The 27,904-nt window shown below is 41.5% G+C and overlaps 1 protein-coding gene and 1 long non-coding RNA gene across 2 annotated transcripts in view; one reads left to right on the top strand and one right to left on the bottom strand.

Moving 5' to 3' along the window:
* Positions 1–10,505, bottom strand: part of Egfr (epidermal growth factor receptor) — a 167,311-nt gene extending 156,806 nt beyond the window's left edge. The window contains exon 1 of the mRNA XM_060365703.1: positions 10,073–10,505. Coding sequence (XP_060221686.1) covers positions 10,073–10,160 — 88 coding nt within the window. The 5' untranslated portion in view covers positions 10,161–10,505. The remainder of the gene's footprint in view (positions 1–10,072) is intronic.
* LOC132646819 (uncharacterized) lies at positions 10,160–18,248 on the top strand. Its single transcript, XR_009585124.1, has 3 exons — positions 10,160–10,280; positions 11,137–11,285; positions 14,595–18,248. It is a non-coding gene; the product is annotated as an uncharacterized LOC132646819 (long non-coding RNA).
* Positions 18,249–27,904: the final 9,656 nt, after the last annotated feature.

The following is a 27,904-nucleotide window of genomic DNA, read 5'->3' as shown; positions in this document are numbered from 1 at the left end:
GGGCTGAGGGCCAGGCACCAAAGGGCCAAGGGCAGTGAACTTGAACCTGTCTCCTGTCCAGATCGCAGTAACCCTCTGAGGATTTAACCACAGGGCAGTCATCTGGGGCAGAGTATGGTACTGCTGAGCTCTCTAGGGCTACCTTCCCCAGTCTGGTGGCTTTGGGTTAGAACGGTGACACTGTGCAGGATCACAAAATATCCACAATGAGGGCTGAGCACCCTAGCGTGAGCCCAGCACCCCTACAGTAGCAGTGAAGAGCACATGGAGAGTGCTTTGCCTGCGAACAAACCATTTGTCCATATTCTTCTGGATCCCGTGTTCTACAAGGTGAATGAATTGAGACTTGTGTGGGTTTATCACATGGGCCAACATCACCCTGCACGTGTAGAGCCTATGCATCAGAGTCATCCCCATCTGTTGCTAGAGAGTAACAGGCGCTTCCCTGTATATCTGGAAAGTGAAGGTTAATAAATAATTCCTATTAAGAGTCCTTTGCCCCAAAATGCCAAATCATAGGCAGCATATTTTGGTACAAGCATTGCATGTACCATGTACATTGCATATATTCGTCGTTTAGTTACATGTGTTCATTTCACTATTCATACTCAACAAAGATTTAGCATTCCATAGCTGCTTGTAAGCCATCCTTGCCTTTTCCAGAATAAAAAAGAAATCCATTAAGGCTAGTGAGGACCACTCCTATGATGGCTTCTTGAATGCATTTGCTAGCCTATCGCAATGGTTTTCATGCTTGGGAATTATTTATAGACAAGGTCATTTGCGGACAAATTTAGAATCAATAGAAGTTTTCAAACATCTGTCTAGGAACTCTGAACTCTGCACAAATGGTTTCTTTTGACCTCTGACATGGTGAGTCCCCTTTATCTCACAAATGTACATTCCTGGCTGAGTAAGTGTCCCCAGTATCCCCTTTCTATGCAGAGTAGAGAAATGTCTGGCTGTTTTCTCCATTCTCAGTAAATGACAAAACCATTCTATTTCACAACCAGAACACATAGAAACAGACAGGTTATGTTAGAAAGGCAGTTCTGGACACCCCAGCAAGCATCTGTAACCAACAGACGACCAGACGCATTTGTTGTAAAATAATAATAGTGATTATAGTGATAGAGCATTAGATAGTCAGAGTCCAGACAAAAGTGCAAAGCCAGCTTTAGCTGTCATGAGCACAAATAGCCACTTAGGCTGGATTGGCGTGTACGTTGTACATTTGTGTCATGACTCCTATTTGCCTCATGTGTTAGAAGCAATTGGGAGCTTGTCATGGTTCTGCTTATTATACAAGACAGCCCAGAAGTTTGCGCAGATGAAACTCAGAGAATGGAGGAAACCTCTTCTCATGGACAGACGTACTTGTTTCACTAGAGACCCATTGCACCTGTACCCAGCTATGCCAAGCTGCTTCCTCGGGCAGACTCTGACTTAATGATTTAATTGTTTTCTCTATCTGTTAAGAATGACGCCACTAAGGTGGCATGCTTGACGTCTTCTTTCCAAATGTCTGGGTATTAATTAACTATTATCTGTTCTGTTTAAGGGTACTCTTAACTGATCTGGGGACCTTCTCTGGCTTAACAGAACTTCCTGTGAGTGTGACGTGTGGGTACCACGAGATCAGCACTCTTGCCGATGAGGTATGTGTACTCAGAAGTTCTCTTTTAATAGAAATCAGCGTGCAGCTTGTGCTCAGCAGTCACTGCCTGTACAAGGTCTGCGAGACGACGAGGCGCTTTCTGCACAGCTGTGCACATCGAAGCTCCCCTGTGACTGCCGCCCGCATTTTACCTCTTGGCTAATCATCCTGATGAGAGAGAGTAAGCTGCAGAAGAAACAAATCTGCAGTGACTTCTTAAAATAAGGCTCAAGGAATTCTAAACCTTCTCTAATTTCAAGAGAATCAAAAACAAGCAAACAAAGAAACAAACAAACCCATATACACAAAAACTCCAAAAATTGCAAGAAGAAGAAAAGTATGCTATTAGCAACTCATCTTCCCTTACACCCCACCTTCACTGGCTGCTTTAGCATACACCAGGCCTTGATTTTGTGACTTATTTAAATAATGACTACCCTCCTTATATTATATACAGCTTATATATGCTCTGCAACTGAGCAATATTATGAATATTTAGTGGCTGTTGCTACACCTATTGCCCAACAAAAATAAAAATTTCTTTTTTCTAAAGCCAAGAGGTTAAAGGACAATATTTTGCCATGAGGTAAGAGTGGAGTCAGATAATCACGCATACAGGACCTTTCTCAATCAAATGCCTCTCATGCAAGACACACATATTACTAGGTTTGTGTTCAAAAGGGCAAAACTGAGGTGAAAACCCAAGTTATCCTAAGTGACCACTGACACCATTCCTCGTCTTCAAATTGCTCAGTCTTCTGTTCTGGCTTGGCTCTGTAAACTTTTGTTGACCAAAGGAAAACTGGCATACATTTGGGCAGGTAACTTTTGCAACACTTTCAAGGCCCAGTTACTAAAGCTGCCTTGCAACCAGCAACCTAACGGCCTGGCTCATTGAATGATTGTGTGTATTTGAAATGTTTGTCATCTCTGGGTTGAAAGATCAATCATCTGTCTTCCCAGTGACATTGTCTAAACTGGCAATACAGGACAATAACCAAACATTCATTGCTCAACTGACGTCTGGGACTTTCCCCTATTTCACATCATAGTCGTGAAACATGAACGTGCTTTGCAAGAATTTCTGCCTGAGACCTGAAAAGTTTCCACTGTGAGGAATAGGCAGTAACAAAATGTTCCTTCCTTGTTGGTGAAGGAAAATCACACTATGCTTAGAAATTTCTTTGGGGAAAGGTACCTCACCATCCAAGAGTGATCTAATCACGTCACATTCCACATTCCATTCATTCAACCAACAAAGTTCCTCTGAGTTAATAATTTGTTGTGTATAACAATTTCTCCTTAAAAGTCAATGCTCACAAGTCTCACTGCAGACAAAACAGTTTCGATAGAGGGTATTATGTTGAGAACAAACCATCCCTGGTGTTTGTGTGTGTGTGTGTGTGTGTGTGTGTGTGTGTGTAATTTGTTATCTTGTTTCAGAATAGCTGTTTTAAATTCTATTGAGCTTATCTGTGTGTTTTTCTTTAAATTATAGAAATGACCCAATGGCCACCATAGACCCAGCAGCTGAATGGCCACATGTTGCCACAGGCATGGCTGATTGTCCCAACAGCTGAATCAGGCTGCTCTGGTCCTCATTTTTCTTGCAAGTATTTTTAAGCCTGTCAAGCTAACAGTAGCTATGACCCAACATGTGAAAAAAAATAATAACCAGACTTGTAATTTCTACATTAATTTGTGGGCCAGCAAGATGGCTCAGAGGATAATGGTGATTGCTACAAAGCTTGAAAACCTGAGTTCAATCCCTGGGATTCACATGGTGAAAGGACACAACCGATCCCACAAGTTGTCTTCTGACTTCCACACTAAGACAGTGGCAAACACACACACACATAGACACAGTATTGAAAACATCATTGTTTATCTTCCTAATGCTATACAAAAATATACTTGAGAGAAAAAATCCATTTGAGTCATTAGACTTTACAAGTTAGTACTAAAACAAAATTAAAATGGCTTTTCTAAGTGACTATGTTCAGCAAAATTTTAAGCACACACTATGGCTAATAAAGTATGAGAATAAACCAGACAATGAGCATGTAACTGGAGAAAGTTAAGCGTGATAAAATTAAATATCCCCACAGCTTGTAAGCATTAAGTATTTTCCTTTAAATAAACAAAACCAGGTTTTGACACATGAAACATCCATTTTGAAAAACTTTTGAAGTCCTTCATGATGACATGAAATTTTCAGGGATACCTTGTCACCAAGGACTTACACAAATTCCATAGATGATTTTTTTCAGTTTTTAATTGTTGATGTAACAATATAATTACAACATTTTCTTCCTTACCCATGTACCATTCCCCTCTCTCTTTTTGTATCAGTCTCTATTTTTTTATCAATTGTTATGACATGCATATATGTAAATGCATAGAGTCCCAATATTCAAGCCACTAAATATGAAAAATTATGACTGTAGGCAAAGAAACTACTCCGTTCAATTTGTTAGTACAAAACTCCATTTTTTTTTGTTCATAGAGTTCATACACATCAACTTTATCCCAAAAGAGAATACAAGAAGGAACATTTGCAGTAGTCTTAACAGTAGGAGATGAAGCAACACAGCTGCTAATGCAGTCATGAGATCACCTACTCAATGCATGCATACTCACTTTAACAGGAAAGTTGTCTGGCATCACATTTCTGCTTTTAAAATAAAATCCCTTACCAATTCTCTTGAAACACCTGCGAAGTTCACAGAGGTCCTTAGTTACATTCCTTCTTACACACAGGCATGGGTGCCCAAGTGGTAATGCCAGTAGTCATATTTTTCCTTATTTGTTATGAATTTACCTATTTATTTCTAAATGGTCTGTGCAAAAAACAGGGGAATGTGTAAAACTAATGCATCTTCCAATTCATAAGTAGCAATAGCTTAATTTGGGAGACATATTTATTGTGCCTATGGTTAAGAAGACGGTGACTGCTTTGAATTCCATAGCAGGCATTTCATAAAGCATGTAAATTTATCATTTTGTTTATTCACAGCAAGGTTTAGGGGGAGAATGCTATTATATAGAAGACTTTAAAAGCTTTCAACTACAGCCTAGAGAGTCTAGTTAATTCTTCTTGTTTTCTTGTTACTTATTAAATAATAGCATTTATTTTAAAATGTGTCACTTCTGTTCAATGTTTAAATTGTGCCAATTCTCACTCAAGGCACTTTACTTTTGATGTAATAACTTTCTTTAAAGTGTTTAAGAAAAACCAACCAACCAAAAAAAAAGTACCAATGATTAGCACTCACTATAACAGAATTCTGGGTTACAGAAGAGAAGCAAAGGCAGGTTGCTGGCTGGTGCTGGGACTATCCGAGTTTCCACATTCTTTTTCCTTTCTTTGAGACTGGCAGCAATCTTGTGGAGATTCAGCCACACCATCTCTTTCTGAGAAACTGCTCCTCTGTGGGCAGAATTAGGCTATCTCTTTTGTATGCTTTAATTGAAGTCTCAAATCACATCTGTTGTCAAACACTGGCCTGCAGGGTGCTGTGCACACATACCCCCACCAGCTCAATCAAGATGTAGGTCCTCTGAAAGTAAGCACCATTCTCTCATTCCTCTGATACATCCACAATGGGCTGTGCTGGTAGAGATGGCTGCTCCCACACTCTGACATGCTTGGGAACCTCTCAGAAAGCCTTTGCACTTTGTTATTACCGTACAAAACATATTTGATGATGACTTAAGAAATGGTGATCTGCACTGAAGGGTGTGCTGCAATTTACAAACATTATGGCTTCCAACATGCCTAATCGTTGTACATCAGTTACTGAACTGCAGCTAAGATTGATAACTTAAGCCTATGCTAATACAGAAAGAAGGGAGAAATCTGCAGCCCTGGCAGGTTTAACACTGCTGTGATGGTGAGCATCTGACAAGAGGTTACTGTGGGGCTAGTGGTTCTAAGACCAATGACTTTGACAGAAGTGGAAACAGCTAATAAAGGGATGGTAGGCCCTGCTGCTTTATAGTCTACTGCCTCATACATGTTCCCATCTCAATACTTTACACTCAATATATCTAACCAGTAAATCCCTACTCAGCTCCCATTCTCTGTGATTTCTTAACTTTCCAGCCCCTTTGCATGGATTCATTACCTACTAAGACTTCCAGGACGGAAGTTTTTGTCTTGAGCTGGCATTCTCAGTTTCCCCTCTTTGTTCCCCATGACTCTGTCAGATCTGCCTCCAGACCCAGTTTCCCAGACACTTGTCTTTCAAGCTCCTTAATCTTGCTTCATCTCACCTGTAGCAGTGACCCATCTCCCCATTTCTGCTGATACTCAACAATCCAGGCTTCACATATTTTGGAGACATATGGACAAACCACTTCCCCAGTTCTTCAAGCTTCTGCAATGAGTCCTCTCATACAGAGTAAGATCCAAAATTAATGGAGCTCTATGGAACTGTATAGGGCAGTCCCTCTCTTCCTGTTGCCTTGACCTACTCCTGCTTTCCAGAACTTGACTCTCAATGTCACTTCTGTAATACCTTTGGCCTGTTCTCATTTTCTATTTAGGATTTTTATTGGTCTCCTCCCCAGGTAGAATTAAAAGCAAACCTAAGTCTTAAAAAACATCCATTGTCCTGTGCATTTTTTCTATGACTCCATTGCACATTTACTTATGACCTTTCACTCTTCTACTAAATGATTTTTAGACACTGAAGGGTCATAATGACCCAACTCCTCCTCATGCCTCAAATATAGATGGTACAGCACAAATTATACATCATGGTTGAAATATAAAGAAAAATGTAAAACAACAGTTTTAGGTGCCAATGAGTGTCCTTCTACTCAAAAAGCAAACAATTCTGATTGTCTTACATAATTGTATAAAGCAGCTCATGTGTGCTGACTTTTCAATAGCAGTGAAATTGCAGAATATCTAGGGATACAAACGAGACATATGATGTCCCAAACTTTAAGTCTAGCCTGCTGTTAATGGATATAGTTGGAGAAGTACCTGGAGTTTAGGTCTGTCCTGGAAGAACTCATCCAAAAATGCAAACTCGAAAACAGGCATTTCACCCGGTGATAGTCCCCACATAGTTTCTAGGCCAGCTACTGGAGCTGCTATGAGTGAACATCATTCTTAGCATGTGGCCTGTCAAGAGGGCCAGGCATTAGACAGTGATAGAGCCTTTAGAGATCAAGATGCCAAATCCAGCACTTTTTTGTCTTTAAAAAAGTTATGGATTATGAGGTTAAGTACCCAAAGCCAAGTGCAGCTGCTCAGTCTATTGGTGCTATCACCTGATTTCAGATAACTTCATGTTCTACTGCTGTGAATGTGCACACAGCAAAGACATCCAGAGTACAGGCATCCTTTACACATTTGAAAAGCAGGTCACCAATGTTTAACTACTGATTTCAAGAACTACACATATTTAGAAGTAATAATAGAAACCATTAGGATCCCCCTTCAAAATCATAATGGCTGGCACATCTGAGGCAAGCAATAAACATTCAGTGACTCTAGAAAGGTGATCTCGAAAGCCTGGAGTTTCAATGGGACTTTCCACCTAACCTAGACCTGGAATGAAGACATAGGCTTCCTGTTTATGAAGGCAGGCCTAGGCTTTGCAAGACTCAGTCCTCTGAGAGACAAAGACAGAGAGGGGGTGGGAGAGAAGAGAAGAGAGAGAGAGAAGGATGGTGGCCATCACCTGAGAAGGTAGCCATTGGAATCCCACTATTGTTGTCTTTAATAAACCCAGCCTTCTGAATTCCAGTGTCTTCACAGATAGCACCAGGGCAGGCTAATGTCTACAAGGAATTTAGGCTGAGAATCCTTACTCTCCTCATTTGCTCTGTATACAGAATCTCTTCCAAAACAGTGCAATCCCTGCCATGGCACAGGAGGAGCTTGCTCATATAGGAAGCCAATCTCTGCCCAGATCTTGTTTTGGTGCCTCCACTGCCTCCTTTAAAGGCAACCCAGAAGACCACAGCTTCCCTCAACAAGAGAGCAGGCCACTGAACAAGCAAGCTTCAGACAGGGACTCATCCTCAATAGCCTGTTTCCTCTCCTCCATCTATCCTCAAACCTGAGTTCTTTACACACCTAATGTAGCCTGGACCCCATAAAATGAGGCGGTTTTGGAGGTGGCAGGACCTTGACTCTTGACATCACTTCTTACTAGCAGTGGAAGAAAATCACTACAGTTCTCTCTGCACAGGTTCCACACAAATGATGAGGGCCTCCACTCAGCGCATGTAATGCGAGGACTGACAATATACTTAAAGCAATGTCCCATTGTCTTCTGCTCTGAGGCCAAGTACAGATGATACCAGAGACTAGAGAGAAGGATAAACCCCACCTCACTAAAGGAAGCCAGCCTGGAAGAAAACTGACCAATTAAACAAACAAATCCCTTATCACTATGTTGCAGAAAAATTGTCTCATGTTTTCAATGACCTGCCCTTTATGTTACTTTAACAGATGGACATTTGTCTGCTACTTTTACTACTATACCCAGAAGCATTTGGTTTTAAGTGACTACCATACAAACAGGCAAATGAAGTGGCATTTTTTATTTTACCCAGAAACAAATCTGCAACCACTAACAGTGCTCAAAACAGTAACATCAAAGAGCTTGGCACAGTTCTGAAGTGAGAAAAAGTGATATTCTACAGGGTCTCTAAAGGGAAATTGAAAATTAGGAGAAAGAGTCTCATGGGCAGGGGCAGAGGTCACCCAACTGAGGAGCCCTAGAGTTTGCTATCTAGCTATCACAGGGGGAGGGGAACCATTCAGCTAAGGAAGGTAGGAGAAAAGCTGACCCCATTACTGATTGCTGACATCAACCCTTCTTTCTCCTGTTCTGCAAGGTTGCCCAGACTCTAGTCTTCCTGTAGATGTTACCAATTTTCCGTTTATGCCGTTGAGTCTCAAACCAAATACACAAGAGTTTAAAAAAAGAAAATGTAATTCTCACAATAGGCTAGTGAAATCTGAATGTATGGAGTTGGAGCCAAGCACTGGAGGAGGGGCTTAGTTTGTTTGGTTTGTTGATTTTTTAATCCCAAATGATTTCATAGTGTAGTTAAGTTTGGGAAAGGGAGCCTTACGCCCCCTCCAACAAAAGCACCAACCCCCAACTCCAACTGGGGTGCCTATGACATCAACAGCCAGCAAGTGCAGACCTGACTCTTGGAACCCGAGCGGCTGGATTTTGAAATTGTGCAATTAAACCTTCCGAGGCATGTTTCTCGTGTCAAGTGGGTTTATGGTCTGGTAGTCATGAAGCCAGACTTGTTCATGTTCCGTCTGGACAGTTGGCACATGTGATCCATGGACATTAATCTGTTTCTTTTTAATTACGGGTTATATTTTAGTTGGCCCAATATCAATCATAAGGGGAAAATTTAAAAGAAAAAAAAAAAAAAAAAACAAGAGGGAAAGTCTCGCATAACACGGGGAAAGTTTGCTGTGGACCTCGTTTCGAAGCATCGCGGGTGAACGATGCACAAGGACCCAGCTGCCACAAGACGACCAGCCATACCATTTGGAAGCCCAGACATGCTCCTGAAGCCCTAGCTTCTGGGAAAGGGAAACTGGGGATCCCAGGGAAGCAACCACCCTGTGAGATTAGCTCCAGTCTGGCAGGAAGCCCTGGTCCCCAACCAGTGCACCTAGCCTGGCAGGTCCCTGGCATGCTTTATGCCCGAGAGGCGGGACCGACCCACCCCACTCCTCCCCCTCCCCCCCGCCCTCTTTTTTTCTAACGAAGAAACAAATCACCACCAATACCATCTTTTCCAAGGGGTCCCAGATGGTTAGTGACAGAGATATCTCCAACCCTCCCAGATCATTGATGCAGCTCCACGCCCGCAAAAGGGCACGCAGAAACCTACAAGCCCCATTGGGATTCAAGCTGCCAGGTCCAGAGGGAACCCTGGCGGAGAAGAGAGGTGCAGAGGGCGCGCTCAGGAAACCGCCTGTCTCAGTGGTTCCAGCAGGTTGGCGCTTCCTCCAGTCCCCAAACTCCGGGACTGTGCGGGTGGGACATGCCCGCCCCCCGAGCGGCTCCCGGGTCCCTCAGCTCTGAGTGCGCACGTGCGCCGATGCCAGTCGCCCCGCGCTACCCCGCACCACGTTTCCGCTCCGAACGCCTACCGAGCGCAGAAAAGTGAGGCAACTAAGTTGGGAGCGGCCGGGAGCCCCGGAGCGCACCGCCGCGGTTCCCACGCTGCTTGGGCAGCCCCTCCGACCGCAGCCGGGTCCCCTCCCTCCGGCCGCCCCAGTCGCGCCCCTTCTATCTTCCGCGTCGCCTTTGGGAGACGGTGGAAGCGGGCGGCGGGGGACGCGAAGCCGGGCGCGGAGGGCTGGGTCGGGGCGAGCGCGCTCCGCAGGGGGCGCGGACCGGCGGGTCACGCCCTTACCTTTCTTTTCCTCCAGCGCCCCACCTGAGGCGCAGAGCGCGGCCAGCAGCACCCACGGCGCCACTCTCGCCGTCCCCGAGGGTCGCATCTCTGCCCAGGAGAGGTTGGCTCCGGCTCTCCGGTTTTAATCCGAGACCGACGGAGTCCTACAGCGGTGCGCGGTGACCGCGTCGACAGCGACGCGACCTGGACTCAGGCGCGCGTCCAGGTGACCGGTTGGTCTAGGAGGTGGTGGCCTCCGGGACTCGCTCCAGACACCCTGGCCCGGGGCGAGCGCACGGTGCGGGAAGCGGAGGGAGGCTGCTGCGCGCTGAGCCCGGGCTGCCCAGACGTCTAGCTCGCACGGGTCGGGACGTGGGGAAGCTGGGCGGGAGGAGGAGGGACTAGACCGAGAAGGAGGGATCGGGAGGAGCGAGGAGGAGGAGAATGTCAGGAGGGAGGAAGCACTCGCCTCGAGGATCGAAAGCAACCAGTGACCGGAAGGTGGTGGTTGATGGCCTCGGCCGTCACCGGACCAGGCTCTGGGCTGACTCCCGGCTGCGTGCAGCGGGGCAGCAGCTGACCTTTGAGGTTAATTTGAGTGGAAACTTCTCTCCGCAGCATTTCAAGACTTAGACGGTCCAGACAAATCTATGTCAGGGTCCCCTTCCCTCCCTCTGTCTCTCCCACTTTCTTCTTTCCCTTCTTTCTTTCAATTTACTGAGCAACTTTAATCCACCTCGGGTACAAACTGGCCAAACTCTAGAGCACAGGCTAGAAAATGACACAGATGAGGACAGGGACGCTGCGCCACTTATTTTCCATAACTTCTCCCGGGCAGAGGGATCTCAGGAGGGTCAGGCTGGCTAGGAGGCGGAGTTCCCAGCCGCGCAGGCAGAGAGGGGGTGCCCTATGTCTGAAGTGGCACTCAGAAGTCCAAGGGTCCTTCAGAGCCCATCAAGAACCCTCCACGTCTCCTGAAAGGAGGATAGCCAACTCCGGGCACTGAGAAGGGGCACAGCAAATGTTTGCTGAATGAATGCATGAGTGTTGGTGAGCTAAAACATGGCATTTTCTACACCTAGAACCAGCCAGAAGTGCTTGGATAGCAAAGGCAGATTCCTTCATGAAAGCAAAGACTTGACACAAACAACAGTTGGCTTATCTTTAGAGCAGTTACCAGCCTCCAGTTACCCAAGCTTGCTGAACCACACACCAAGAGTCAAATTGCCAGGTAAGTTCACGTAGAATTTGGCCAGTAGAAATGCTGTGTCCCTGAACTGCAGAAGCATCACCTAAATTCCTTCAGCGAAGACCAACTAATGTCATTGCTTCTAATTATGCGAGAAACGTCCCCTGCTCCCATTTAAGAGCTAGAATCTCCCAGTTCTTCCAGAGAGAAATCCCTTGGTCCCGAATTTAAGCCCCTTTGGTCTCCCTCTTAGCAGGAGTCACTGCTAACCAGTGATGTGCAGGCCAGCCTTTTTTATGCAGCTACAAGGGAGGCACTCCCAAATTTCTTTCCCACCCAGCAAAGACAGGGCTGCTGCCCAAGTTTTGCAGCTGGCATCTTGAATGGGGCATTTCACCCAGCCTGTGTGGGAGTCCGTCCTCATACCCTAAAACCTTCACTGTGAGGTAGAGCAAGGCTTCTGAAACTTTTCCCACTGGCAACGTTTTCCACAGAAGTTTTTATGTAACTTTGGATATATATATATATATATATATATATATATATATATATATAATGCAAATCAAACATTTACTAATGATAGACCATAATGCAATGTTAAGATGACTCTGATGACTCTTTGGCACACACATGACTTTACCATTTATTAAATATTAAAGCAGCTTTGTGTGATAATAAGATGAATTTGTTTATTGTTAACAATTAGATCTTGACTGCATACTTGATTCTGGATATAGAGCATCTGTGACACTGTTCAGGGTTAACTAATATTTCGTTTTACAGACCTCAATGAACAAAATAGAAAAAATATATTTATGGTCATTTTGGAAAATTTCATCCTAATCCCATGCTAAAATTCAGTTAATTTTTTTTTAAAGAGACTCAAGACATTGACTTTAAAAATCAAATATTCAAACACAGTACAGCCCAAACACACACTTGAATCTCATATGCTAAGGGATGATGGTGGGAGAATAGTAAAACGTTTTTGTTTTCTGTATTATAACATTCTTCTTCTACAAGAGCAGACAACTGTATGTAGAGTAAAATTGCTACAATCTACACCATACAATAGCCTTTCATCTGAACTGAGTTTTTGACATAGCATTTCTTGGTACCCTAGGGTGTGACAGCATGTACAGAGCAAAAGGTCCATGATTATGGGTGTATAGAAACAAGGCTGCTTTGAAGTGTGATCCAGCACGTGTTAGGATCACTTTTCACAACAAAGCCCTCCTGTGTGCCCATTTTTACACCACAGGCTGTGTATTCGCTGGCAGATACACTAATGAGCAATTTCTCTGATGAATGGCTACATAACAAGCTTTTGAGTATGGTGTGTTGAATAAGAGTTTACTCTTTCCTAAGAATAACATGAAATTGAGTTTCCCCAAATCATACATTCCATGGAAGAAAAGACAGTTGTATGGAGATAGGCAAGTAGGTAAAGCTATGAGGGCCTCTTTCTCATGTTTTGGGAGTTTATTTTTTCATTTTCATTAGTTGAGAATTGTGTACAATGTATTAAAATCATATTCCCCTTCTGCCTCGACTCCTTGCAGATCCCATCCCTATTTCCCAACCTACCCAACTTCATGACCTTTGACTGTTTTTCATCAAGTACAATCTGTGCTATACATACACTCTTGGATTCATGGTGCTCCACCCACCAGGGCTTCACCCCTAAAAAAATATGACTTCCCTATTTCAGAAGCAAGCCATTACCAACAGTTCTTCACCTAGGGGTGAGATTTTGTGATCCTCTCCCTGATCCAGGATAGAATTTTGTCTTCCTTGACTCTGTGCAGGTCTGCACGTCCTGACTCAAGCGTTGTGAATTCATATGTTGTGAATTCATTCTGCCCTGCTGTCTGCAGATGACACAGCTTCCTTCTAGTCATCCATGGCCCCTGGCTCTTAAAATCTTCCTGCCTCTTTGGCTGCAATGATTCCTCAGCCTTAAGTCACATCTTAGATAAAAGGCGCTTAGCCTCCTGTTTTCTTTCTCCTTTCTTTTATTTTTTTTCTTGCCATAGGAGTATAAGTAGAGAATTCACAAAATGCTGACAACTCTTCAAAACCCCCCTATGTGCCCACACATAATTGGAGTCCCCAATGTTCCAAAGGGAACATGTATCAAATCATCTGTATTGATTTAAATTGACTGTGGTTTTTGTTACGCTCACTTATGAACACATGTATAATTTTTTTTCCTTTTGTTCCTGTTTTATGATGATTGAGGTAAAATAAAATTTAGTTTTGAAAGAAAACACAAGGAAGGAAAACAAAGGAGAGTGGCAGATTTCAAAGTTTGCAAACATCTTAAAAGACATACTCGGAATCTATCTAAGAGTAAAACTGACCCCAGAGTTTCATGTACTTATCTAGAGTTTTCTTTGCTTTTTTTTTCCATAGGAGCAGTAAATGCTAAGGGAAATTATGATTAAAATTCTAATATTATGGAAAAAAGTTTTTTTCTAAAATAAATTTCCATCTAAAGGTGGAGGCACATAGTAGTTCCTTACGGATGTGTTTTAAGGAGACCCAAGAATCTGCTAACAATTTGCATCAAAAAAGCTGTTGGGTGTTAAGAGTTTGAGAGTTATTTTCTAAAATTTTTTGTCCATTTACATACTCAGAATTTTGTCCTATGGACACTAGTAAGCCTATTTCCGCACGACAAGGGTTACTGCTCTCCGTTATTCCTGCTGCCGTTTACTAGCCCCGGGATAGCGGACTCGGCGGCTGTTCTAGGCCACGTATTGTATTCATTATTGTTGGGTCATTTGACTCTGAGTGGCCATCTCATGGGGGAAAATGCTGACACAAACTTGGAAAGTGCTTTTCCTCTTGCCACTAAGATCTGGAAGTGGAGGGTTTCATGATGCTAAATAAGGCAGAGTGGTCACTCCATCCTAACTACAAGCTGGGCTGAAGAAATTGAAGAGTCAACCATTCCTAGATCCATCCACCAGAAAAGTGGGATAGAAAGGCAAATCTCTCTGCTCAAGAGAGTTTAGACACAGAGAGGTGGACTCAGGGAAGTGCAGCTCATGAGGAAAACAGTGCCTGGCTAGGAAACCCTGAAGGGAATTGACACATTCTAGTCTTAGTATGGAAATGCCCGTGAGTTACAAACTCCGCAGGGACCCACTTTGGGGAAGGTTCCAGGGATGGAACACTAAGGTGAGTTTTATTTCTAAGAGACCTACCAGATCTACACTGCAAAAGCTTGGAGACAATCATTGTCCTTCTGCCTGGAGAAGATTATCAGGGGTACAATCTACAGGAGCTTTTAGCAGAGTTTATCACAGTTGGAGTAAAGGAATACACTTCTTTAACTTCCTCTAGGTATCTTGGGTGAGAATGAGGATCTATGAAGCATGTATGAAGTTCACAGTCCAGAGACAACTGCTCACTGAAGAGCTGAGACATATGGTGATGCTATGGGATCTGTCATGTCTCTCCACACCCTACTGGTACCTACTAAAAGCCTCATTTCTATAGTTCTCCCTATCTAAGTACATCATATCTACTCTTCAACAAAAAGTATAGTCTCAGTTACTCAGGAGGCCAAGAAAGAAGGAGATCTTGAGCACAGAAGTTCAGTGTCAGCATGGACAACAAGGGGCCTAACAGTCTTTTCAAAGACTGTAGTGATCAGACCAGAATTTTAAAAATAAGCAAACAAAACCACAGCCATGATAAATGTACTACAGCATTACTTTTAGTGGGAAAATGTAGACAGCATTTAAGAGAAAATGATAGTGTCAACAGAGAGAAAAACCATGAATGGTTCAAAGAGAAAAGCTAGAGATTAAAGAAAAAATAAACTTGTAGGTGAAATGAGAAATGTCATCAGTGAATTTAGTGTACCAGGTTTGTCTGAAGAAGGAATCTATAAACTTTAGGGTAAGTCAATAGATACTTCCAAAAATGAAAAATCAAAGTAAGAAGCCTAGAGAGTTAGAGGGAAAAAACCAGAGAAAAATATTGAAGAGCTATGGAGCATCTACTAAAGGTATAATGTGTGATGTGGATATCAGAAAAGAGACAGAAGCAGAACCACTTAAAGTAATGGTGACTGAGATTTTCTACAAGTTAATATCTGACACCAAACCACAAATTTAGCAAGAATAGAAAATATCTAGTAGAATAAATACCTAAGCCACAGCAACAACTCTCAATAGGCATGCTGTATCTATTCTTCAGAAGTCCAAGGCAAGAAAAGGCCATAAAGCCATTCTGGAGGCTAACCTTACCTATGGGAGAGCTAGAAAAACCCTATCTATATAAAAGAATCATGTCTCCAACCAAGCAAGAGAAATAATTTTAGAAGGAAAAAATTAAGACACTGAAGAAATTGAAAGACATAAGACGATAGAAAAATTATTTGTGTTCCTGTATTGGCAGAATAAATATTGTGAAGGTGACTAGTCTATCAAAAACAATCTATAGATTCAGTGCAGTTCCAATAATATTGCAATGATGCTCTCCATAGTACTAGGAGAAAAGAAACTTAAAAGGGCTATGGGAACAAAATAGCATGCATAGTCAAAGCAACTCTGAGCATAAAGAACACAGCCAGTGGTGTCACATTACCTGACTTCAAAGTGTACTATACATTGGTAGTGGCAAAGACAGGTTGATACTGGCACAAAAAGACTCATAGGCCATCACAACACACTAGAAGACCCAGAGATAAAACCATAAAGCTATGGACACATAATCTTTGACCAAGTCATTAAAAACATGCACTGGAAACCAAACCAAACCAAACCAAACCAAACCAAACCAAACCAAACCAAACAAGCAGATAATAAGCTCTAAACCCTAACATTAAAATGGCCTTTTCACAAATGTTTCTGGCCAATGTAGATAGCCATCTGCAGAGGAGTGAAACCAGATCCACACCTCTCTCCCTGAACAGCAGTTGGTTTGAAATGGCTCAAGGATCTTAATTAAAAACTTGAAACGGCTATGGAACACACTTCAGGATAAAGGAATAGACAAATATTTCTGAACAGCACCCCAATGATGTGCCCAGAATTGACAAATGGGATTGTATGAAATTAAAAAGCTTTGCACAATTGAAGAAACTACCAGTGGAGCAATAAAACAAGTTACAAAATGAGAAAAAAATGTTTGGCAGCTATTCTTCAAATAAGGAGTTAACATGTAGACTACCTAAAGAGACATAAGAATTAAAAACAAAAATTGCCAATAAATAAATGGATCAATGAACTGAACGGAAAATTTACAATGACAAAACCAAATGGCCAACAAATATTTTTAAAGTAGTCAACATCCTTAGCCATTGGGGAAATGCAAATAAAACTTCTTAGATCCCATCTCACCAAAATGGCCATCATCCTTATTCGTGGTTGGTGGGAGTGTGAACTGGTACAGCAACCACAGAAATCAGTGTAGAAGTTCCTGACAAAACAAAACAACAACAACCGCAACAACAAAACAGTAAAATTAGAATCACCACATGACTCAACTATATCACTTCTAGAATAAACCCAAAGATTCCACAACCTATCACAGAGATCCTTGCATATCCATGTTCATTGCCACTTTTTTACAACAGCAAAGAAATGGAATCGTTTTAGGCATTCATAAGCTAACACACAGACACTGGAAACACGGTATGTAAGTACAGTGGACTTTATTGTCATAAAGATAAAAGGACATTATGAAAATTATAAGATGGCTCAAGCTGGAAGGTGTAATAAGTGAGGTAACTCAGGCTTAAGAAGACAAACACCGTGTGCTTTTTCCCACATGTGGATCCTGTCTATGATGGTTGGTGGTGTCTAATTGATATAATCTAAGATCACCTTGGAGACAAGCCTCTGAATGCACAGGTGAGGTATTATCTAGGTCTGGTTACCCTCTGGGCAAGACTGTTGTAGCTTATCTTGACCAGCTCAAAAAGAGTGGCAAGTCTAGCCGTTGAGAACAGACCCATTCCCTGGGCTGGAGCACATAAAAAGGAGAAAGTTAGCTGGACTCATAACATTCATTACAGCTTCCTGACTGGCTGCTCTAAGCTCTTGTCTCCTTCACTTCCCTGTCCTGATGGATGCTACCTTGAAGGTATCAAGATATGGGTCAAAATCAGCCATTTTCCCTTAGTTACCTTTTCCAGAGGGTTTTTATCAAAGCAACAGGAAAGTAAATATGACACAAAATTCTAATTGATATATATGTGCATTTAAGAGAAAGTAAGCATAGGTAAGGGGCAGAAAACTGGAACTATTTTATTTCCCTTTGTTGAGAGGCAAAAGGAAACACGTGATATCACAGTGGAGGTGGGGAGAATACTGGAGGCAGAAGGATGTAGCAGGGAAGAGCAGAGGTAGAGAGATGGGGAAGGGTACAGAGGCTAAAATGTAAAACCCTCTGGCCATGTCATCAGATACAATTAAATCACTGACAAAAGCCTGCATCCACTGGTGATGAAAATTCTCAGTAAACCAAGAGAAAAAGAGGATACCCTCATTTTGATAGATGATCTACAAAAATATCCTTTGATTAACATCATGCTTAATGATGAGAAATTAAAAATATGCCTGCTGTAGTGAGACAGAAGGCAAAGATGTATTTCATCACCAGTTTCAACATTTTATCACAAGTCAATTAATTTAATGGCTCAATGATAAATGAAATATATACTGTTGTGAATAAAGATAGAACATTGACTGTGCTCTGAGGTATTGTGACCATCTATGTAGAAATCTGATTGCCCTACATCCCCTTGAAAATGGACAAACAAATCTACTGTAAGCAATAGGCAATTAAAGCAAGATTGTACGACTTGTAGTTAATGTTGAGATGTCAATCTATTTTCTATAAACCAGCAAGGAGCAATTGGAATGTAAATTGAGAAATCATTACTATAACTATTAGCACCCCTCAAAATGGAATGATTGGTATGTTTCTTTTAAAATGTGTGCAAACTGTAGTCCTAAGAAAACCCATAAATTCTGATGAACAATACTAAAGAAGAGATAAATAAATAAAGAAATATTCCAGCCTTGCTTGGACGACCACTGGTGTTAAAATGATAAACCTGTCTAGCTGTATCTTCAATTGATGGCACACCACTTCAATACCACGAAGTCATTGTGTGGATATCAACAACATGATTGACAAATTTCCATGAGGAGGCAGAATAGCTACCGCTGAACACTGCATTGAAGGAGACAAAGAACAAAAGTTATTCAGTGGGGCAACACATCTGGCTTTTCAACTTTGGAAGAATGAGATATTTACAAGTCAAAAATGTGGCATCGCCTTCTGAAAAATAATATAGTAGAAATTTAGGTGGCCCTAAGCATGGATTATATTTTAGACATAATACTAAAGTTGCCAATGAAATAATTAATTGATAAATTGAGTTTGATTGAAATTAAAAACGTTTTGCTATGAGGAGGATACCCAACAAAAAAAATGTTATCTAAATGCTTCAAAGTTTACAGTAACAGCTCTTCTGGGTGACTCAGAGCTTGAAGCTGACCTGGGTAGACACCCAGAAGATATATACAGGTGAAAGGAGAGAACTTCACAGAGTTGTCCTCTGACCTACCCAAGCACAATGTGGCATACATGTGCCCCCTCCAGTCTTACACATACAAACACATTCACAAGAGCAATAATAATAAAATCTAAAAATAGAAAAGTAACAACTAAATAATGTGACTGAAAATGAGCCATAGTCCTGAACAGACACCCCACAAATAAAAAAATATGTATATACATATCACAAATGACCATATCAAAATACTCAGCATAGAATGTAGTTGGGAGATTATAAACCGAGAGAGAGAGAGAGAGAGAGAGAGAGAGATCTACTACACCTGTTAAAATGGCTAAGGTTTAAAGCATAGTCAGCAACAATGTGGCAAGAATGTGGAACCAGAGAAATTCTCATTCACTGATTGTGGGAATGTAAAGTGGACCTGCCCCAGGAGAGGACAGTTTGTTGATTGTTCATGAAGCTATACACACTTAACCCATAAATTGCTCTTTTTGATATTTACCCAAATGAATTGAAATCTTACACACACATGCAAATGTATGCTCATGATAGATTCAGTCCTAGCACGCCAACCCTGAAACAACCAAAGGTTCCTCTGTAAATTAGTAAATGAATACATTTTGATTGATACACACAATGGAACAATATTCTATGCTAAAAAGGAATGAGATGGCAAACCATAAAAACACATGATGGAAACTTAAGTGCATATTTCTATGTAAAAACAAACAACAACAACAAAACAAAGACAGTTTGCCAAGGTTATGTATTTTATGGTTACAGTTCTGTGACATTGTGAAAAACACAAAAGCACTAGGAAGCAAAAAGCTCAGTGGTTAGCAGCAAAAAGAAGGAAATTGTTAATAGGTGAAGCACCAAGCATTCTTAAGCCAGTGAAATGATCCTGTGAGCTACTCCAGTGACAGATATATTCATTTTATACTTGTAAATATCTACAGAATGTACAATAGAGGAAAACATAAAATTAGATATGGATATCGGTGGAGAACTATGTGTCAATATAGATTCATTGTTTGTAAGGGACGTGCTACCCTGGGCAGGGTTCAACTCTGGAGCAGGCTGTGTAACTGGATGGTAACTCAGTCTACTCTTTGCACAAGTTTTCTATGAGTCTAAAACTGCTTTAAAGGTTATTAATCCATGTATGGTGGCTTCAGCCTACAATTTCAGCTCTCAAGGTGTTTAGGTAGAAGGATGTTAAGTCTGAAGCAAGCCTGATCTACATAATAAGTTCTGAGTAGCTTGGCCTACATAGAAGATCTTTTCTGAAAATAAATACAATTTTTATTAAGAGCAAGAATGATTGATTACATTTTTGCATGCCAGCATTTATCATGGTTGATGTACTCATTACTTTGTTAGGACCTAGGAATTTTCTGAGCCCTGCATAAAGCTTTCTCCTTAGTAAAGATTTTTACAACTGACTTTCAGAGACTTTGTACAAAACATTCATTTTTATTTCAGGATATTACTGCCTATAGACACAAGCCTAGAAACCTACCAGCTGAATTCTGTATACAAATGTGGTTTGGGGCTGCTTATGCAGTTTTTTGTTTGTTGTTTTCTTTTTTATTTTGTTTGGTTTTGTTTTTAGAGACAGGGTTTCTCTGTGTAGCCCTGGATGTCCTGGAACTCACTTTTTAAAAATTCTTTATTAATTACACTTTATTCACTTTGTATCCCCCCTGTGGTTCTCTTTCTCCTCCTGTCCCAATCTCTCCCTTCCTCCACCTTCTGCCTGCATGCCCCTCCCCAAGTCCACTGATAGGGAAGGTCTACTTTTCCTTCCTTCTGATCCTAGTCAATTAGGTCTCATTAGGAGTGGCTTCATTGTCTTCTTCTGTGGCCTGGTAATGCTGCTTTCCCCTCAGGGGGAGGTAATTAAAGAGCAGACCAATCAGTTCATGTCAGAGACAGTCCCTGTTCCCATTATAATGGAACCCACTTGGATACTGAACTGCCATGGGCTACATCTGTGCAGGAGTCTTAGGTTATCTCCATGCATATTCCTTGGTTGGGGTATCAGTCTCAGGAAAGACCCCTGTGCTGAGATATGTTGGTTCTGTTGCTCTCCTTGTGGAGTTCCTGTCTACAGATCTTACTGTTCCCACTTCTTTCTCCTTTGGCTTTCTTTTTCTATATTTGCATGTATGTACTCAGGTATGTTTCTTGATAAATTTTGGTTCAGGGCTCTTAACATACTACACACTATGTTGTAGCTCATGCTGAATGTGTTGTTATTCTGGCTTATTTCAAATAGAGAGTAAACTGAAAGCACAAAGGCTTATAACTTTGCCTAATCTTATTATGACTTAAAGTCTGAAATTTACTGGGAGGGAGCAGATGCAGTTCTGCAAAATGAATAAAGGACGGCATATGACTTCATAGACTCTGTAGGCATATAGAATATAGCCTGATCACGATATGGCTTTGAAGGAAGCAGAAGTAGGAAGTGCTGCTGTCAAGACTGGATGAAATAGCCTTGTTTGCTCTCCAAATCAACAAATTTTGTCTGGTTCCACTGTCTATGAACTGTAATAAATGGTAGAATGAGAGCATTTGTATATTTATTTGTTCACTTGTTTGTGACAATGTCTAGAAAATTCTTGAACGTGCTGTGTAGTTGAGGATGAACTTGAACTCATGATTGTCTTGCCTCTACCTTCAAAATATTGAAGTTATAGTTATGATTTACCACTCCCATCTTGGAGGATTGTGTTAATCAGGTTTTTTTTTTTTGTGGCTGTGATAAAATACCTAACATAATCAATTTTTAAGGAAGAAAAGTTTATTTTGGCTCATAGTTTTAAAAGTTTCACTGCATGGTCAATTGGCCCTGTTGCCTTGGTTGGGCCTGTGGTGTTTACAGTATATAACAGGAGAAAGTGTCTAGAGGATTCTTATTAACTTCATAGCATTTGGAAAGCAAAGAGGAAGAAGAAAGTAGAATAAGACCTAGTCTTATTCCACTCCTTCAGGGGAGTGGCCCCAATGACCTAACTTTCTCCTGATAAACTCACCTCATTCCTAATGATCTTACCACTTTCCAGTAGGCTTGGGAACAAATCCTTGTACACATGGGTGGGTCTTTGGGAAACAGTTATCCAAACCGCAGTGGAATGATTATCATAATATTGTGTTATTATACAGCTAAGAGGATGCTTTCAATATTTTAGTATGTATGATTTAATTATTTTAAGCATTGCGATTTTGTTTTACCTCGTCTAATAAAGGTCACAAAGCAAAGACTTCCTTTATGTTCATTCGTCTAGGGAGGAACTCAGGACACTTCACAGACTGAGGGTGTTGTGGGTTTGGAGTGCATTCTGTTGTTTTCCACAAGCAATATGGGAAATTTCAACCGCATAAAATGATCCCTTTTGAGAGGTGATTTGTGGAAGTTAGCCTCAAAACGGCATTTTAACTGATGAAAATGCTGCAAAGGTAAGAATCCTATAAAATAAAATAATCAAGAAATCTGGAAAAATCCAAGGTAAATTAGCTATGTATTATGCAATTGACTGGAAAATTAGAGTTATATTTCCCCCAAACTCAAATGAGAATATCTGCAGAAATTCTTACAGTTGTTCCTTGTGGGAAACAAACAAAAAATAGCAAAACAAAAACAAAGAAACAAAAAACCAAAGACCAAAACCCACAATACCCTCAGACCCTGTGTAGAATAATGAGCATGAGAGAGCTTTTTGCTATGTGATCTTTGTTGCATGAGGTATGACAGAATTTGAATTATTAAATAAAACACTTGAAGGCATCCCTTTAGCTGTATCATAATGAACACTTCACTATGGTTGACTGCTGAGCTTCAAGGCCTCAGTAAAGTGGGCACTAGGTCAAGAAGAGCCTCCCAGAAGGACATTTCATCAAGGGCAAGGTACACAACAATACATGATTGGCCCCAGGAAGAGATGAAGGACATGTGACTGCTGTTTAATAAAATAAAATATAGAGCGTTGAGGGATGCTAGGAATTGCAGTGAAATTCAAATTTGTAATAAATGGTGTTCAAGATTCACTGAACTTGAAGTGAGTAGTGATGGGCATATTCCAAACTCTTCCCTCAGAATGAATACTACCTGTACTTGTTATCTTATTGCTTATTACATCCATGCACTCTCCCTCCCCAATGTGCGTTGTGTGTACAATGTACATACACGTACATATATCTCAGTGAACATGTAGTGGTCAGAGGACAATTTGTGGGAGTTGGTTCTCTCCTTTCACTATGTAGGCCCTGAGGGTTGAGCTCAGCCTTCAGATTTGACAGTAAGTGCCTCTCAACAATTTGATATATACAGCTAGAAGAAAGGAATCTTGCAGCCCAGCCCATTAAGTCCCTCCTTCTTCTTCATGGTCACATGAACAACGGAAATAAAATAAGTACTGTGCTTCTTAAAAGAAGAACTTTTGTGCTCCCAATAGCACAATTTAGTGGCAATGCCTTTCCTCTGAGGATTCTAATTGTGGACTTTGAAGATCATACTGTTCCTTCAAAGAGCTGCAGTTGGGCTAGGGAGATGGCTCATTGATTAAAGCACTTGCTTTGCAATCATGGAAATAGAGTTTGGATCTCTAGCACCCCCACACACACAAAAAAAAAAAGAAAGAAAGAAAAAGGAAACAGGGTACAAAGGCACGAGTTTTTCACTGCAATGCTGAGTGAGGGTTAAGAACTGCGGATCCCTGAGACTTGCTGACAAGGCAGCCTCAGGTTCAGTGACAAAGGCCAACTGCTCAAAAAACAAAGTTGAGATCAATAGAGGAAGATGCCCAAAGTTGACCTCTGGCCCCTGCTCACACAGCTCATACACATGTGTCCACCCTCCCACCCTCCCGTCCTCCCTGAAACTGCTATTTGTTGTAGCAGCTGCGGGGGGGAAAACGAGGTCAACAACAGTCCAAATGTGGGCTGGCTTCCACTGTCCATGCCCATGCCTTCTGCAGATGGACATGCTAATAGGGATCTTGCTGCCCGTGTGTGTTAGAAACATGCACATTTGGTGCTGGCCAGAGAACCTTGCACAGCCAGTGCCTTGGCATAGAGCTCTCCAGTTGCCATTCTTTTATTTTGAGATGGTTTTGAATTCTGTTTTTCTTTCTGTGGAATGGCTAAAGGATTCACCTCTGATTCTGCTTTGGGGCTGACACTGGGGCTTATGATGCTATGGTATAGTTAGAGAATGGGAAAAATTGTTTACTGTTCTGAAGATTATGCAAAGTCTAGAGTCAGATATCCAGGAAAACCCTAAGGGCCCCCTACCCTCTAGCTTTTGGCTTAGATAAATGTGAGTTTTCATTTGAAAGGGCTTTACCTGAGACTCTTGGCAAGAAATCTGGTCCAGTTTTGTAAGCATCTGTGACTTGGGATGTGGGGTTTTAATAAACCAGCTATTTCTGACTTGGCCAGGCTAATTTTGTGACTGTAATTTTTCTAGTGAGATTTGATTTGTATGCATTGTTTTAGTGACTCCCCTCTTCCAACCTCAGTTGGTTTCTTCTACATCTACTTTTGAATGAAGAGTACAAATCAGAGCTAGTGAGGGAGTGTGGAATTTTCTCTAATTTTAACTTTCTCCAATTTTAGCCCGATTGTAATATTGGAGGTTTCCCCATTGCATTTTCTTAGATTTGGGGATGTTTGTGAAAGTTGTTTTTCTAAACAGTCCTTAGATTTCCCACTGTCTTTTGCCCAGCACAGGCTACATAGGAGAGAGGTCAGTCAGAAAGGATCCAGGGAGATCACCTGAGTTTCCCCTTTAGCTGTATTTATTTTCTCTTTACAAAGTCTTCTGATCGCATTTGCAGATGAGCAAATTGCATGTGTCCAGCTCTCAGCGCAGCCTTCTCACCAGGAAGGAGCCTGAGGGCCTTGAGTAGGTCTCATCATCTAGTCATGGGTCAGTGTCCCTCAGCTGCTGCTGCTGCTGCTGTGGCTGTCTCACTCGCTATCTGATGCTCCTTGAGCTCCTGAGGACACGGTTCTTTCATGGGAGGTACACATCAACCTTCTTCTCAGCATAATGACTAAATGACTAAACTGACCAAAGAGAAGTCATTTTCAGAGTAGTGTGAAGGGAAAGGCCTGGGCTTTTTGACATGGTCTTAGGAAGCCTCCCCATATTTGCCACATGATAACCTGGAAGCTCCACAGTCTGCCAGAACAGATGGTTCTTTGGCCAGCCCAAATTACATTGATGTGTATCCACATCTTCCAAAGGAGATGCCCATCCTAGAGGTACCACTGAGGAGAGGGAAAGCCCTCATTGGTCCTGATGAGCCCTAAGATGGGGAAGAAATGGCATTTTTCTGTTACTTAGCTATGGAGACCCAGTGACCATGTCTATATTATATGAGATGCTACAATGAAGCTTCAAAGGCCTGTGCACATCAGTACTGGCTCTTCCCATAGCACCGCAGGCAGCCTTGGGTAGAGGACAGCAAATCAGCAGCTAGCTGCCAGAAAAACAGAGGATTAGGTTTCCTGGGGAACTTCAGCTGCTGCCTGTTTTGAAGGTCTTTGTCCTCCTGACCTCTAAGATTCTTATGTGGAGTTGTTGCCTGGCCCCATGGTTGGGGAATTACTAGGAGTTATGATTAGTTTTAAACCTCAGGTAGTTCAGCCATCTTTTTGGGGGGAGTGGAGAAAAGGGTTTATTTGAATTACATTTCCCATTGCTGTCTATCATCCAAGGGAGCCAGGACAGGAGGAACTCAGACAGGGCAGGATTCTGGAGTTAGGAAGTGATGCAGAGGCCATGGAGGGGTGCTGTTTACTGGCTTGCTCCTCATGGCTTATTCACCCTACTCTCTCTCTTTTAAAAAATTCTTCTCTTACATAAAGGGCAGGCCTCGCAGGGCTATCAACCAAATTTGGCATATCATGTTGCAATAAGACTAGGAACACCCCCTCATATTAAAGCCAGGCAAGGCAACCCAGTAGGAAGAAAGGGTTCCAAAAGCAGGCAAGAAGGTCAGAGACAGCCCCTGCTCCCATCTTTAAAGCAGGTCTTATTGTTGCTTTTGGATTGTTGGCTTTTAAGACAAGGCCATACTCTGAAGCCCAGGCTGGAATTACAAGATGAGCTACACATCTGGCTCCTAGAGCAGCTGCTACATAGAAGCTCCTAACCTGACATTTCTTTCTGGTCACCACTCAAGCCAACTACTGTCTTGTTACTGCTCATGCCAGCCACGGACACGAAACTCTGAAGAACAGGCCCTCACTTTTTCCATACCTGTTGGGGTTAGAGGGAGTGAATGGGAGATTATCTTCCCCTTGTTCAGCCTTACATGAAGGCTTTATGGATTCTCTTCTACCATCTCTGTCTCTGGAGTCAAACTCAGGTCCTCCAGCATAGTGGCAAGTGGTATTATTTGCTGAGCTGTCTTTCTGGGCCTCGATATTGTTTCAATAAGCAGCTGGGTTATAATGTTTCTCACTGAGATGAAAAAATGGGAACAGGAGAGAACTGGAAGAAGTAAACCAATAGTCTAAATTTGGAGTTGCCATACTTGAGACAACTTTAGACTTCCACGGAGAGATACGGAGTAATTAGGTAGATAAATGATCTTGGGCCTCGGGGAAGTGTTGTATTAGCAAAAGATAAAACTTGCAGTCATGAGTATCTACTTAAAATTTAAAGTCTGGAGTTTGAGCAAGATCTGAAATGAGCTAGAGATTATAAAGGGTCTAGAGGAGAGACTAGCCTTGGACTCTGGCCTGATGAGGTGAAAACTTGGGAATTGAAGAGGAAGAAGCAAGCCCCAACTTCAGCTGTCAGGATCCTCCACCTGAAGGCAGGTGGCAGAACTGGTTTGCTCTGCCTTAAGAGCTTCAGATAGATCAGTGGACTGGAGCCATAGAATGCTGCTGTCTCCTTCTCAGATACTGTCCTGAAACACTGAGGTAAGAGGATGGAATGGAATTTTGCTAAATTTGTGGAAATATTTAAAAGTATTCTCTCTACCATCTTTTCATTTCATCTTCCTTCCACCATACACTTCACTGGCAGACAAAATTCAGAATTTTCAGTGCTAGGGGCTTAAAAGGGATGTCTGGAAGGATGGGGGTTGGGGGAGAGGGTGACTCTTCTTTGTGACTATTGAAGGAGAGGGAGGGATTACTGACTGTGTAGGAGATCTCTGAGCAGCAAGCAAAGGGTGAATGAGCAGGAAGAGGGAGGAAGGGGAGAGGCTGAGGCTTGGCCTGCAGCAAGTCACTTGTCTCCTTTGCAAAGCCTTATCTTCCACTCAGCTGTGCCTACTTACTTTACTGATTTGACTTGAATATTTGAATAATTAATACACTCATTCGGTTCCAAAATAAATGAAATAAAAATGTTCAAAAAGTCTCATCCCACCAGGGCTGACTAGTTTTCTAGCCATTTCCAAATGGCTTGTTAGTTTCCTGTGGTCCTTCCAGGCCAGTCTCCACACTTACAGGGTTTACGCATGCATTCTGTACCCAGGGGCTCAGTTTCCACCAGAACTTCAGGAAGTCTCACTTTTTTCTCACCTGAAGTAATATATATATATATATGTATACACACATACATACATACATATGATTATATATAATAGTATATTTACTATATATTTGTATATATACTATATATATACTTTAAATTAGTATATATAATATACCATATATTAGTATAAATTATACTATATATAATATATTAGTATATATTATACTATATACTATATATTAGCATATAGTATAGTATATAGTATATAATATATAGTATATTTACTGTATATTAGTAATATATATTTGTAATATATAGTATATATAACATATACTATATATAATATATACTATATATTAGTATATATATTAGTGTATATATATGATTGTTTTTCTAGTTACCTAGAAAAGGATGTCAAAAAATATCCAAAGAAAATCAAATAAATAATATTTAGTATCAATTCCATACATTTGTAAATAACACCTGAGTGTTTTGTTTATGATTTTAAAATAAATTTTATTTCTATTCTCTTTAAACTCTGCGCTTTAAAAATTTTGGCAGGAAAACTGTAATGTAAACTTCATGCTCTACTTGAGAGGCCCTGACTTG

Source organism: Meriones unguiculatus, chromosome 12 (assembly GCF_030254825.1).
Source record: "Meriones unguiculatus strain TT.TT164.6M chromosome 12, Bangor_MerUng_6.1, whole genome shotgun sequence".
NCBI classification, from domain to species: Eukaryota; Metazoa; Chordata; class Mammalia; order Rodentia; family Muridae; genus Meriones; species Meriones unguiculatus.
This window is presented reverse-complemented; position numbering and strand designations above follow the sequence as displayed.